We start from the raw sequence: 14,944 nt of genomic DNA, 5'->3' as shown, positions 1-14,944 counted from the left end.
CCCGCACTACTCCCCCCCCCCCCACGACCGTCTTAAGGTGGACGCCGAGGGGCTGGCGGGGACAGCGCTGGCTGGCGGCGTCCCAAGCGGTTGCTAAAAGCAGCTCCTGCCCGGAGCCGCCCGCGGGGACGGGACGTGTCCGCCGGCGCGCCAGGGCGCAGCCCCGCCTCCCACGGTGGAAAACCAGGCGCTGGCAAAAACATGTGAACTTGGGATTGAGGAGTGGACGTCCTCCAGCGCGGAGCGAATCCACGGCTCCAGCGGCGGTTCCCGGTGGCTTCCATTTCCAAGTTGAGAAGAAATGGAATTCTCTGGTATCAACAAGCACTGTGTCCCGTTACTTTACGCATTTTTTAAAATCTCACCCCATTATCGAAAGCCCCTAAAGGCATGGAAAGGTCACCCCACTTTTTAAGCTTGGAGAGTGGACTCCCCAGGTCACTCAGAAGGGCGGGAATCCCGGGTGAGCATCTGGGCACCGCACCCCGAGATCTCACCCCCTACCCAATCCCAACGTCCAGAATGAACTGAGGTCGCTCCTTCTCGCCCTGGCCTTCCCACTCTCCCCCCAACACCTCCAAGGCTCAAAAACCACAATTTGGGGAGCCCCAGAGGGACGTCCCTCCCGGCCCCCCCCCCGGGCTCCCCATCTAGACAGGCTACGGGGCGGGCGCGCGGGGGTGAGGGGGTCCCCGTCGCCTTCAGGCCACCGCCACAGCCATGCAGGGTAGTGGGCAGGGGCTTGGCTGATTTGAAACGGGAGGAGGCGGCGCGGGTGACCAGAAGCGCCTGTCCGTGGGGACCGATGGGGCACAGGCTCGGCCTCTGCGGTCAATCCCAAGGTGACCAAAACTCTGCAACCACTGGCAGTGCGCGCGGCCGACCAGACTCTCCGGACTTCCTTAAGGAAGGCTGAGCCTTGGGAGCGCACAGGCCCCGCCCCGCTGCCCGGGGATTGGCGGACGGGGAGGGGGGCGGGGAGAGAATCTGGGCTGTATAAATATTCATGAGCCGGCCGCGCGTCCGGAGCTGGGCTGGAGCGGGGAAGTTGGGCTAAAGGCGCTGTTCAAGCCGAGGAGGCGGCGGCGGCTGGGCGCGGGGTCGGGCGGCTCAGGTGTCCTCTCCGCCTTTCGGTTTGGATTAGCTTCTGGGTGCCTCGGGAGAAGGGCGACTTGGCCGAAGTACGACGCGGACTTTTACCGGCGGCAGGTCCGTCTGTGCGGAAGGCGAACCGACGCGGGAGAAAGAAGCAGCGATCTCGGCGAAAGAGGAGGGGGGGGGTCCTGAACTCCCGGGCGGCGGCGCGGTCCCGAGAGCCGGCTTGAGCCCCGGGGGGCCGACCGGGGGCCGCAGGGGCTGACCCGGCGCAGCTGGCAACCTGGCCCAGCCATCTTGGCTGCTTTCCGCGACCCGAAAGGAAACTTGCTGCGCGCCGCCCTCTGCGTCGGACAAAGTCATCGCTGCTGGGCGCCACGCGGAGAAGTGGCTGGGCGAGCGGGAGAGGCAGCGAGCGAGCGCGGAGCGATGAGCCCGGGACCCGCCACCCTGCTCCGCCGGAGCTGAGAGCCCCCCGGAGCGCGGGGACCGACCCCTCTGGGACGGCGACACGCGCCGGCAGCCGCCCCCCCCTCCTTCGTCTCTCACGGATAGGAGGTGCTGACGACCCCCGCGCCAGCTGCTGGTCCCGCCGCTGCAGACGCACCCCGAGAAGCGGCCACATTTCTAGGCACACTCACACACTCTCCAGCGCCTAGAAGAAGCCGGCGAGTCCCACGCTCCTCTTCCCGGGTTAAATCGCTGGGTCCCCCGGGACCCCTCCGCGCGCCCCCTGGAGGGCCAGGGCCCCGGCCGAGGCGCGCAGCATGGAGTGGGGTTACCTGTTGGAAGTGACCTCGCTGCTGGTCGCCTTGGCGCTGCTGCAGCGCTCGAGCGGCGCGGCGGCCGCCTCGGCCAAGGAACTGGCGTGCCAAGAGATCACCGTGCCCCTCTGCAAGGGCATTGGCTACAACTACACCTACATGCCTAACCAGTTCAACCACGACACGCAGGACGAGGCGGGCCTGGAGGTGCACCAGTTCTGGCCGCTCGTGGAGATCCAGTGCTCCCCCGACCTCAAGTTCTTTCTGTGCAGCATGTACACGCCCATCTGTCTGGAAGACTACAAGAAGCCCCTGCCGCCCTGCCGATCCGTGTGCGAGCGCGCCAAGGCCGGCTGCGCGCCCCTTATGCGCCAGTACGGGTTCGCCTGGCCGGATCGCATGCGTTGCGACCGGCTACCGGAACAGGGCAACCCGGACACGCTGTGCATGGACTACAACCGCACCGACCTCACCACGGCCGCGCCCAGCCCGCCGCGCCGCCTGCCGCCGCCGCCGCCGCCGCCGCCCGGAGAGCAGCCTCCCTCGGGCAGCGGCCACGGCCGCCCTCCTGGGGCCCGGCCCCCGCACCGCGGCGGCGGCGGAGGCCGGGGCGGTGCTGGCGGGGACGCGGCGGCGCCCCCAGCGCGCGGCGGCGGGAAGACGAGGCCCCCTGGCGGCGGCACGGCACCCTGCGAGCCGGGCTGCCAGTGCCGCGCGCCCATGGTGAGCGTGTCCAGCGAGCGCCACCCGCTCTACAACCGCGTCAAGACGGGGCAGATCGCCAACTGCGCGCTGCCCTGCCACAACCCCTTCTTCAGCCAGGATGAGCGCGCCTTCACGGTCTTCTGGATCGGCCTGTGGTCGGTGCTCTGCTTCGTGTCCACCTTCGCCACCGTCTCCACCTTCCTCATCGACATGGAGCGCTTCAAGTACCCCGAGCGGCCTATCATCTTCCTCTCGGCCTGCTACCTCTTCGTGTCCGTCGGCTACCTGGTGCGCCTGGTGGCGGGTCACGAGAAGGTGGCTTGCAGCGGCGGCGCGCCAGGCGCGGGCGGCCCGGGGGGCGCGGGCGGCGCGGCGGCGGCAGCGGCGGCGGGCGCGGGCGCGGCGAGCGCGGGCGCGAGCGGCCCGGGCGCGCGCGGTGAGTACGAGGAGCTGGGCGCTGTGGAGCAGCACGTGCGCTACGAGACGACGGGCCCGGCGCTGTGCACCGTGGTCTTCCTGCTCGTCTACTTCTTCGGCATGGCCAGCTCCATCTGGTGGGTGATCCTGTCGCTCACGTGGTTCCTGGCGGCGGGCATGAAGTGGGGCAACGAAGCCATTGCCGGCTACTCGCAGTACTTCCACCTGGCCGCGTGGCTCGTGCCCAGCGTCAAGTCCATCGCCGTGCTGGCGCTCAGCTCCGTGGACGGTGATCCCGTGGCGGGCATCTGTTACGTGGGTAACCAGAGCCTCGACAACCTGCGTGGCTTCGTCCTGGCGCCGCTGGTCATCTACCTCTTTATAGGCACCATGTTTCTGCTGGCGGGCTTCGTGTCGCTCTTCCGCATCCGCTCAGTCATCAAGCAGCAGGGCGGCCCCACCAAGACGCACAAGCTGGAGAAGCTCATGATCCGCCTGGGCCTCTTCACCGTGCTGTACACGGTGCCCGCCGCCGTCGTGGTCGCCTGCCTCTTCTACGAGCAGCACAACCGCCCGCGCTGGGAGGCCACGCACAACTGCCCGTGCCTGCGGGACCTGCAGCCGGACCAGGCGCGCAGGCCCGACTATGCCGTGTTCATGCTCAAGTACTTCATGTGCCTGGTGGTGGGCATCACCTCGGGCGTGTGGGTCTGGTCCGGCAAGACGCTGGAATCCTGGCGCGCCCTGTGCACCCGCTGCTGTTGGGCGAGCAAGGGCGCCGCGGGGGGCGCGGGCGCGGGGGGCGGAGGCGGCGGCGGCCCCGGGGGCGGGGGCGGCTCCGGGCCCGGAGGGGGCGGGGGCCCGGGAGGCGGCGGGGGCGGGGGCTCCCTCTACAGCGACGTCAGCACTGGCCTGACGTGGCGGTCTGGCACGGCCAGCTCCGTATCTTATCCAAAGCAGATGCCATTGTCCCAGGTCTGAGGGGGGCGGGGATGGAGGAGGGGGTGAGGAGACCCCGGGCGGGAGAGGGGACCCTGGACGGGCAGGGGTTCCCACCCCTTCACCGTGTTGATTGCTATTAGCATGATAATGAACTCTTAATGGTATCCATTAACTGGGACTTGGACTAGCCCAGAACAAAGTACCTGGCACTGCCGCCTCCCGGGCCCCCAGTGAAACTCCGCCCTCTGCCGGGCTTTGGCACAGGAAAGTGGACTCTGCTGCGTCTCTAGAACCCGAGGGGAGGGGAGCCCCGAACTCGGCTGGTTGCCCTCTGCAGAGCTCTGAAGCCAGATCAGCTGTCACCAGAGGGACCCCGCTCCCTCCTCCCTCTCTTCTACGTGAACTCTTCTCCATCCTGATGTATCCAAGGTGGAGGCATGGCTGCGACCTAATGGGATTGCACGGTTTGGGTATTCTTAATGACCAGGCAAATGCCTTAAATAAACAAGAAATGTCTTAATTATACACCCCAAGTAAATACGGGTTTCTTACCTTAGAGGATGTATTTATATAATTATTTGTTAAAATTGTACAAAGTGTGTAAGATATGTATATATCCAAAGATATACAATGTGTACATTTTTTTGTAAAAAGTTTAGAGGCTACCCCTGTAAGAACAGATATAAGTATTCTATTTTGTCAATAAAATGACTTTTGATAAATGATTTCAACATCTACCCTCTCCCCCTGCCTCTTCTAAGCCGTTACCTTGACAACGTTTGCTAAGGAAGGTGGGGGGAAATGGACATTTGGTGGTTTGCTACTCTGTACCCTGACTTTAGGCATGGAGAAAAATTACCTGTTAAACTTCTAGTTCTTAGACTGTTAGCTAAGTAAATATCATTGTTGAACTGAAATCAAAATGGAGTTTTTGCACCTACCCCAAGGTGGTGTTTAATTTACAGACACTTTAGTGTCTGCAAATGAAACCTTGGTCAAGGCAGTTCATTTCACTTAGGCCTTGTTATTTCTCTTGTATAATATCACTAAAAGTTTGCGAATGCCACCATTCACATCTGGAGTCTATGGTTTTGAAAGTACCTGCTTTTCCAAGGACAGAACACAAACCTGCTAGTGTGTGAAGGTTTCACATTTGAAAGCTATGGATTTCTTTTTACATTGTAAGTCACTTGACAATCTGGTAGTGGAGGAGTTGCTCCTTAATGAATTAAACTAACGGGTTAACATCTTAATAACCTTCCGTGCTTGTGTATACTAAATGTGCTTCTTTTCCTGGGGGAAAAAAGCTATTGTTCCTCTGTCAAGACTAAGCTAATTTATTTGAGCAGAAGGCTGTTGAATTAGCAGAAGAATGCTTTGGCAATTGTTGAACTTTTTACCTGTCTGCCCAGTGGCTCGGCACATCATTCCTTTAAGAGGAGCTAAATGAATAGGGCTAATCTGTAGGGAACTTGGTCTTTTGAGTTAGGAAACTTTGATCTTTTCTCCTCTCAAAATGTGCTGTATAGTCTGAAGTTTCTTTCCCTGCTGCCTGGCTCCTCTTGGTGCAGACCAATTGGCCACCATGGAGCCGATGTGGGACTTTTACTTTAAAAAGGAGAGAGAACGAGGGAGAGGAAGACTTGTTACAGTTAGTGAAGACCAGAGGCACAAGTGTGCTCGGCCTTTTCAACAGCGTTTCCAGGCATTGTTAGCCAACCTGCAGGCAGCTAGGCCTGGGTTGAAGCATTATTTTTTTTAAAAGCATGGGGGGGAGGGGGAGTGTGGGTCTGAAAACCCTACAGGTGGTCTGTACACATAATCCCCCAATTTAAAGCGTTTTCCTTTGCTGCACAATTGCATTACAAAACTTTTTTTTTCTGCTCCTAATTGAACCAATGAACTATTATAAACTACAATTTTTTTCTTTAAAAAACAAATCCTCAGTGCTTAAAATTCTAGTGACTAAATTCTGGCAAGTTTTGTGAACTGAACCTTTAAAAAGCCCCAAAGTGAAAAAAATCTGCAGAAATTTCTTATTCAGATTTTTTAATCCTTTATGCTTATTATTTTCTGGCATATTAGCAATAATTTAAAAGTAATTGGTAAAGTTGTGTGTTCATACTGAAAAGATAGCCCTGGGCTCCTTATTAACCTGTCAATCAAGATAAGAAATGGGACATCAATCATTCTGGGGTGGGAGAGAGACTTGTAAGCATCATTCTCAGATGTTTATTCTTTTTCTAATAGAAATCTTTGATGGATATATATATATACATATATATATATACAGCTAATTAATAGGACAGAAGTTCTTTTACTGGTCTCATGAAAGAGGCTTTTAAAGTTTTCATGGTAGTAACTGCAAATCCTTTCCAAAATCATCCTTGGTATGAGCTGAATTTTTCTAATTTGATATGTGATCACAATATTTACTTTAGCTATCATATCAATTTTATTTTTCTGCAGTTTTATTTTTATTTTTTATATATTTATTATTTTTTTGTCTGTGTGCAGGCCTGGGGCTTCAACTCAGGACTTGGGCACTGTCCTCGAGCTTTCTCAAGGCTAGAGCTCTACCACTTGAGCCACAGCACCATTTCTGGCTTTTTCTGTATATGTGATACCAGGGAATCAAACCCAAAGCTTCATGCATGCTAGGCAAGCACTCTACCACTAGGCCACACTCCCAGCCCTCTGCAGTTTTATTCTTGACAGACATTGTAAACAATCTTCCCTTGGCCAGCATTTTTATTAAAGAATTACCATGTTGTAAAGGAGGTACAAATAAGTGGCCTGAGCCTAAACCTACCAGGTATGGTGTGGCATGCATAAAGTTTACATAAAGTAGAAATCTGAGGGTGATTCTCTACCACTCATGAGGGCCAGATAGAAGACAGATAAATTCATTAGCATGTTGAATTTCTAATCAGTGGTATTTTCACCACTGACACATTCCCAACTCTATGATATTGTTTGGGAATGTTTTAACTTGGAGACCATGTACCATGTTAATTCTCCAATCTAACCTTGTAAAATACCCTGGCTGATAAGTTTTAGACCTAAGGGAGAAGCAAGTTTGTATAATCTAAATGCGATTATGAACTTCTATTTACATTCCTAGGACAATTTTGAGTCAGAGACCTGTGCCTATCATCATGAGAGGCTGGTGTGAAAATACATAATAAATGCCATCTTTATAAGTACCATAAAATAGGATACCTAGTTTATTTCCAAAATGTTGAAGACACAAACTATGCTGTGTCCATTTCTTCACTTGCATGGACTGTGTGACACGTGTCTGTAACACTTCGGAGTTCAGGGTGGGTGGGATGAAGGAAGTCAGATTGCCTTGCTGAAAGAAAATGACAGAAGAGATTCCTATTTAAAACATACAGTGCAATTTCAAGTGTCCTGCAAATGTTCTGCAGAGGCTCAAAACAAAATAGGCCAGAAGCTAGCTTCCATCTTTAATACTCTACTGCCACCTTGTGGTAGCATGAAGTTTCAGAAGTTGGCATTCCTTCAGGATTATTGAACAGGCACTGTCACAGGACCAATCCCTACCCAGAGCCTGAGTGAATGTGTACTTATAATTTTGAGGTCTTTCTCTTAAACAAAAACCTCAACGCTGTATCCACTGAAGACTCCATAGATATCCATGTCAATGATAAGATTACTAATATTGGTTGAGTTAAATGCTCAGTGAAGTGGCGATGCTAAAAATAATGTTAAACTACATTAAAACTCAAAAGATATCTTAGGGAACACTAAAAACTTAACTTCTGAGCTACTTTTATTTAAGAGATGGTATGCTTGATAGAGATAACTTTTTTCATGGCAGAAGGAAAGACTAATAAAGACTTTTTTAAAGTGAGATGTAGTTGGCTTGTTTTAGCTACTAATTTATAATTTTCCACATGAGTCAATCAAGCAGATATTCCTCAGTGCCAATCAAGACGACAACACATTGGGTTGGGTAAACATATGTCACCTTCTGTGATCTTGCCAGGTGTCCAAGGAAACATACCAAGGCACAGAAACTACATTAGAAAAACAGGTTGAGCTGGGTGCAGTAGCTTCACGCCTATAATCCTAGCTACTGAGGAAGCTGAGATCTGAGGATTATGGTTCAAAGCCAGCCCAGGCACTAAAGTCTGTGAGACTCTTATCTCCAATTAACCACCAGAAAACCAGAAGTGGCACTGTGGAGCAAGGGGTAGGGCAGTAGCCTTGAGCTGAAGAGCTCAGGGACAATACCCAGGACCAGAGTTCAAGTTCTACAACTGACAAAAAAAAAAGAAAACCAAGGTGATCAAAGAGGGAAGCAACCACTAGATGCTAGAGCTCACTAGAAAGAAGAAACTGTGGAAAGACCACGGTTTTACATATCAAGAAGTAGAGCTGGGCCTGGAAACCACCTGGCCGGCTTGCCTCTCCTTTCTACAGGCTGGTTCCAGCAATTCTGTGTCACTTCCACAAGGCTGCAGCTACAAGTGTTCATACCTGAAACAGCTTGTCATGTCTGGGTCTATCCAGTTATAGACTTCTACCGATTCCTCGTCATTTGAGAGTGAGCAACACAAACTTGTGAAGGCCAGGGCCTGGGAGGTTACCAGAGAGCTGTGAAAGGCCTTACCCAGGCCTCTCTGATTCAGACTGTTCTACCTTCACAATAATCCAGTCATTTCCAGAGTAACACGTGCCTATTGATAGTTGGGCTCTGGCTTTATGTCAAGCTGAATGGAGCAATGGAATCTGTTACTGGCTGAGTTCACACTGGGGAGAGGAGCTAGATGTGGAAAACATCTGTCCTAGCCAGGACAGACCCGGGGCCCTCCAGGGAAAAACTCATCAGGGCCAGCAAGGAGAGTAAACAGTAGAGCCACTACTCAGCAAACATCAGCTAGAAGAGAGAATGAAGAGCCTCCACATGCCCAGAGCAGAACAGAAACTTCTGGAGGACAGGTTCAGTGACAGATTATCTCAGCTAATGAACAGACGCCGACCTGTTTGTCACCCAAAAGGATAGTGATACCTGGAAAAGATGGATGGCAGGCAGAAAAAGATAGGAGAACTGGAAACCTCACCACAGCAAGACAAACCTAAGACACATATGCTCACTAAACCAGCAAGCTTAAGTAGCTCAAGGTCATAAAGCTGGCAGGGGTCAAGAGAGACGATGTTATTTTGGTTTGGGGTTTTTGTGCCAGTACTGGGGCTTTAACTCAGGGCCTGCACATTGTCCCTTAGCTTTTTCGAATAGGCTAAGATATTACCACTTGAGCCATACCTCTACTTCTGGCTTCTTGGTGGTTAGTTGGCAATAAGAGTCTCTTAGATTGGTCTGCCTGGGCTAGCTTTGAACTACGGTCCTCAGATTTCAGCTTCCTAAGTAGATTTCAGGCATGAGCCATCAGCACTCGGCACAAAGCTCTGTTGATATCACCTTATTTAACACCCAAGGAATCATGCTCTAAATCAGAAAAATCAAGTCCAACAATTTTTTTCCCCATAACATTATTTGTACTTATCTGACAGCGAGCAGTTCCCATGCCCGGCCTAAATGCTAATAGCACTAAGGGTAGGTTTTTAAATACATATGCCCAAACTACAGCCCACCCTAATAGAATCAGAACCTTTCCAGGTGTCATCTGATATTCAATGTTTTCTAAAACTACTGCTGGTGATCATCATACACAGTCAGAGATGAATGGCTATTGTGATACACAGTAGAATAATGTGTATAAGTAAGAATTTGCTCCAAGATTTGGTAGCTCACACTAGGTATTCAGGAGACTGAGATCTTAGGATCTCAATTTGAAAGCAGCACAGGCAGACAAATCTAAGAGATTCTTTTCTCCAACTAACCACCCCCCCAAAAGCCAAAAGTAGACTTATGGCTCAAGCGGTAGAGCACTAGTCCTAAGTGGGGGCAGGGGAGGTGAGGGAGGACTCCATTTGTAATATTAAGGATATTTGCATTTGTGTAAAACAGTGCAGTGAACTCTTTTCTCTTAAAATTGAAACTCTGTGCTGCCCACACATTTGTCTGCATTCTCTCACTGTCCCACGGCCCTTGGAAACCAGCATTTTCCTTTCTGTGTCTGTGAACTATGTTAGGTATTTCATGTAAGTGGGATTATACCGTATCAGATCTGCAGGTGACTGGCTTTTCACTTAGAGTGAGAGTGTCAGGGTTCATCCATGTTGTAGTATGTGTAGTGTTTTCCTTCCTTTTAAGGTAGAAGAGTATTCCATTATATGTATGTATGTAACTTTTTTGTTTTTGTCAATTGTGGAGCTTGAACACTGGGCCTGGGCACTCTCCCTGATCTCTTCAGCTCAAGACTACCATTCTACCCCTTTGAGCCACAGCATCACTTCTCGTTTTCTGATAATTACTTAGAAATAACAGTCTCAAGGACTCTCTTGTCCAGGCTGGCTTTGAACCATGATCCTCAAATCTCAGCCTTCTGAGTAGCTAGCATTACAGGCATGAGCCCACCAGCACCCTGCAAGTACCACATTTTATTCACCTCACAATCTATGGATAAACATTAGACTTGCTTCTGTCTCTTGATTTGAAATTTAATTGAGACTTTGGTACAGAACAAGTATTCCTTGAGCCCACTCCACGGATAGGAGTCTATTGGGGAAATGTCCTCTGCTGGATGTCTAGCATTCTTAATGAGGGAGGCCACAATCAATCCTTTACTTTGGAATGACCCAAAGGAATCTTTGTTCTTTTGTCTCAAGGTTCTTTTGTGAACCTTTCAGGGCCTGGTTTCTAAGTGTAAAGTTACTGGTTTATCTTTGTGTCAATCATAGATCAGTCCCACCCACTTATTCCCTCAGGCCTGTCTAAACCTTGCACACATAAAGGCCTTAGTGTCCAAAGTCCAGTTCACACACTACACACACTATTCTTGTTGATTCAGACTTAATTCCATATGCTGGCCCATTAAACCCTGCTTCTGAGTTGAACATTTATGACTCACATCTGTAATCCTAGCTACTCGAGAGGCTGGGATCTGAGAATCATGGTCCAAAGCCAGCCCAGGCCAAAAAATAAAAGTCCCTAAGACTTCCAATCTTAGGGCAGTAGCACAGTGGCTCAAGTGGTAGGTTTCCAGTCCTGGGGAAAAAGGCAAAAGAGTAGTGTGCAGGCACTGACATCAAAATGAGTTAAATAAATAAATCCTGCTTCTTGTCCCCTAGTACTGGAATTTGACTTTGAGCTCCCCATGAAAAAGATGTGCCTGACCTTCATACTCCCTGTGCTTGCCTCCCTCCTCCATCTCTGTGTTAGTCCTCATGACTCCAGGGCCTTAGCATTTTTTTCCCCTGTGACTTTTCAGTGCCATGTACTTTTTCCCTCCATCCCCTAAGAAATTCCAGAGCACTATCTTGTTTCATCTTGCCCCACCTCCATTATAATCCTTTCTCTGATTGGTCATGCTCAACAATGTGTAGGTGATTGACACAAGAAGCCTTTTTCCCCCAATGCATTTAGATTCTAAAAGGCATCCAAGCTTGAAATCTCAAATCAAAATCTGAGTCTTTGATTGGTAATTTTACCTGAAACTCATCCAGAAAATAAAATCCAAGAATGATAGAAATACCATTTCACACCTTTGTTTAATGACTTGTTAGATTAGGGTTTAGTGGAAGGGTCTTCTACCTGAGCAGACAGGTTCTGTGTATGTTGGGTAGCTGATAAAAGAGCCACATGAGACCAGCACTCGTGGCCCACATCTGTAATCCTAACTGCTCAGGGGTCTGAGATCTGAGGATCTCAGGTCCTCAGGCAGGCAGGTCCAAGAGACTTAACTCCCACTAACTAGCAAAAAACTGGAAGGGAAGGCATGGTGCAAGTGACAGAGCACTAGCCTTGACTGAAAAAGCTAAGCAAGAACTTGAAGCCCTGTGTTCAAGCCCCAGCACTGGCACTAAATTAATCAATTCATTAATTAAGAGATAGGTACAAATACAACTTTTACACAGCTGAGAAAACGAGAGATTTACAGAATGAATAAATTTAGAATCTTGGAAATTCTCTGCTGATTAAAAAATCATCCGTTGGCAAGGAAAGGTCCCCTATAGCCATACATTTCTCTCTGTTCAGAGCAGAAAAAGGCCTAGCCTGACACAAGCCAAAAGTTGAATAGGGTGAGAAGAGGGTATGTTTTCCTGTTTGGAACCAAGTTGTAAGAATTAGTCAAATGTGGAGAAGGAACACGGATTTTTTTTTTTTAGTTAAATCTAAATTCCTAATTTCTCCTGCTTCATGATTATAAGATAACCACCAGTGAGCATGTTTCGTTCATATATATTCTATACTGCTGTTGTAGAGGTGATATACAGAGGTTTCAGTGATACCAACGAGGTAGTCAGTATTCTTTTTTGAAACAGGACTCCTGTTCCCTCGCTGTCTCCCAGTTTTACCCTCCTGTCCTCACCCCGAAGATCATTTTCCACATAGTGTTTAGTGAATACCACAGCTGTACTCACACTATGTTCCACCTTTTCTGTGACCCTCCTTGTCCTCCCAAAGACAAACTAACAAGACAAAAGGTGAAGAAAATAAAAGCAATCCCTTTCCTTGAATTTCATTTTGTAAAATATTATTCCTATGCATATCCTCCTTTGGCCTCCTTTGTGTGAATCCCTAGAGACCTGGATAATTTATCATGTCCCAGTGTATTTTTTTAATCATCTAGTGTGTTTGCTTGTACATTTATAGGCACATTCTAGTTACCACAAATGAGGGAAAACATGCAACCTATGTTTCTTTGGCTCTGGCTTACTTAGATTAATATAATCTTTCCCAAGTCTTTCCATTTCCTTATGAATGGGACAATGTCATTCTTTCTAATTGATGAGTAGAATTCCATTGTGTTTATATATGTTCTTGATCCATTCATCCAGTGAGGAGCATCTGGGTTGATTCCTTATGTTGGTTATGGTATATAATGCTGGAAGGAACAAGGATGTGCTGGTATCTTTAGTGTGATGTTAGTTGTGTTCTTTTTTTTATTTTTTGGTCAGTCATGGGACTTGAACTCTGGGCCTGGGCACTATCCCTGAGCTCTTCAGCTCAAGGCTACCACCCTACCCCTGGGCATTGTTTCTGAACTCTTCACCTCAAAGCTACCACCTACCCCTTGAGCCACAGCACCACTTCTGGTTTTCTGGTGATTAATTGGAGTTAAGTCTCACAGACCTTTTAGTGCCCAGGCTGGCTTTGAACTGCAATCCTTAGATTTCAGCCTTCTAAGTAGCTAGGATTACAAGGGTGAGCCACTGTACCTGGCTTATTTGGTTGTATTCTTTTGGATAAATTCCCAGGAGTGGAATTACTGGGTTTAGTCTTTTGAGAAAGACTCCTGCACACTGCTTTCCCAGAGTGTTGAACAAGTTTACAATCCCATCAACAGTGGAGCGAATCCTCACCAGCATTCTACCTGGGTGAGGAGAAATTTCAAAGTTGTTTTGATTGTGGGTTTTTGTTTTGTTTTGTTTTGGGTTTTTTTTGCCAGTCCTGGGCTTGAGCTCAGGGCCTGAGCACTGTCTTTGGGCTTTCTCAAGGCTAGAGCTCTACCACTTGAGCCTCAGCACCACTTCTGGCTTTTTTCTATATGTGGTACCAAGGAATCGAACCCGGGTCTTCATGCATGCTAGACAAGCACTTTAACCACTAGGCCAAACTCCCGGTCCATTGATTGTGTTTCTTTTATGAGCCTCAGTTTCTTTATCTATATAACAGTACTGCTGGTCTACACTCTTGGCCTCAGTACGCACTCAATAAATGCTATGATCTTCTACCCAAGGGACAGTAGAATTTCTCTTTTGCATGTCAGTGGTCAACTCTCTCCCCTGTTTTTCCAGTAGCTAATCCAGAATTAAATCCTTCCTCTATCACCATTCTCAGAACCTCTCTCTCACCTGCACACCTTGCCTTCAGATCTACCCTCACCTCCGGTGGACATCTTTATCTACTACAACCCTTGTCCTTTCCTCTAGTCTCCAAAGATTCTCCCTCCTGTTCCCACCTTTTCACTGTGGTCATTGTTACATCCTCTGTCACCCAGAACACTTATCTGTCTTTGGTCCCTCCCTGTCGTGGGTCATTAAACTTCCAATGTGTCTTCCTCACTCCACACACTTTGTTTCTCCTACATGAAAACTAATTCTCAGACTTCTGAAGTGAACACTCATGCAGTCCCAGACATGTAGCATGCATTGGAGGAACCTAAAATGCACTGACTCTTCCCTAACCTCAACTCTTTCTTTGCATAGAGTGTATTAGTAGAATAACTCATAAGATTATTGGGACAGAGCTGGGTGTGGTGGCTCAAGCCTGGAATCCTAGCTAATCAGGAGGCTGAGATCTGAGGATCAAGGTTCAAAGCCAGCCTAGGCACAAAAGAACCTGAGACTTTTATCTCCAGTTATCCTCTAGAAAATGGGAAGTGGGGCTTGGCTCAAGGGTAGAGCGGTAGCCTTGAGCTGAAGAGCTCAGGGAGAGAGCCCAGGCTGAGTTCAAGCCCCATGACCCCCCCCCAAAAAAAAAATTATTGGGATAGCTTGAGTTAGAAGAAATCCAAAAAATACACAAAGCTGCCTGGCACACAGGGAGTCCTCATACAGGAAATGTTAGAATCTGGTGAGAAATGCACCTATGCAAACAGGAAGTCCAGGCCCAAGGTAAGAAGCAGTAGGTATTTGAAACGTTTCCATTATACGGCTTCTTTGTATAGCAGGAGGCAAGGTTGCCCATCAGAGAGGAGAGGAAGAACAATGACAGAGTACAGGGAAGTACTCAGAGAAGGTTGAGTTAAAGACACTGCTGAGAGCAGGAAAAGAGCCTAGGGAAGTAACCGAGGTAAAGATTCCAGTCCCATAACAGGTTCTACATCTCTTACCATGGCACATCACACCACCGTGGCCCTCAAGTTATCCAGTGGTCTTGAGTCTCTTAGATGGCGCCTCTAGACACCTTGTTAACCCCTGAACTA

The 14,944-nt window shown here is 49.3% G+C and overlaps 1 protein-coding gene across 1 annotated transcript; it reads left to right on the top strand.

The window, feature by feature from the left end:
* The first annotated feature begins 1,042 nt into the window (after positions 1–1,042).
* Positions 1,043–5,244, top strand: Fzd8 (frizzled class receptor 8). Its single transcript, XM_090319155.1, has one exon. It carries the CDS (start codon positions 1,863–1,865, stop codon positions 3,960–3,962), a length of 2,100 nt encoding a protein of 699 aa, XP_090175281.1. The 5' UTR covers positions 1,043–1,862; the 3' UTR covers positions 3,963–5,244.
* The last annotated feature ends 9,700 nt before the right edge of the window (positions 5,245–14,944 follow it).

The sequence above is a fragment of the Megascapheus bottae genome, chromosome 26 (genome assembly GCF_031878675.1).
Source record: "Megascapheus bottae isolate mThoBot1 chromosome 26, mThoBot2.hap1, whole genome shotgun sequence".
In the NCBI taxonomy this organism is placed as follows: domain Eukaryota; kingdom Metazoa; phylum Chordata; class Mammalia; order Rodentia; family Geomyidae; genus Megascapheus; species Megascapheus bottae.
This window is presented reverse-complemented; position numbering and strand designations above follow the sequence as displayed.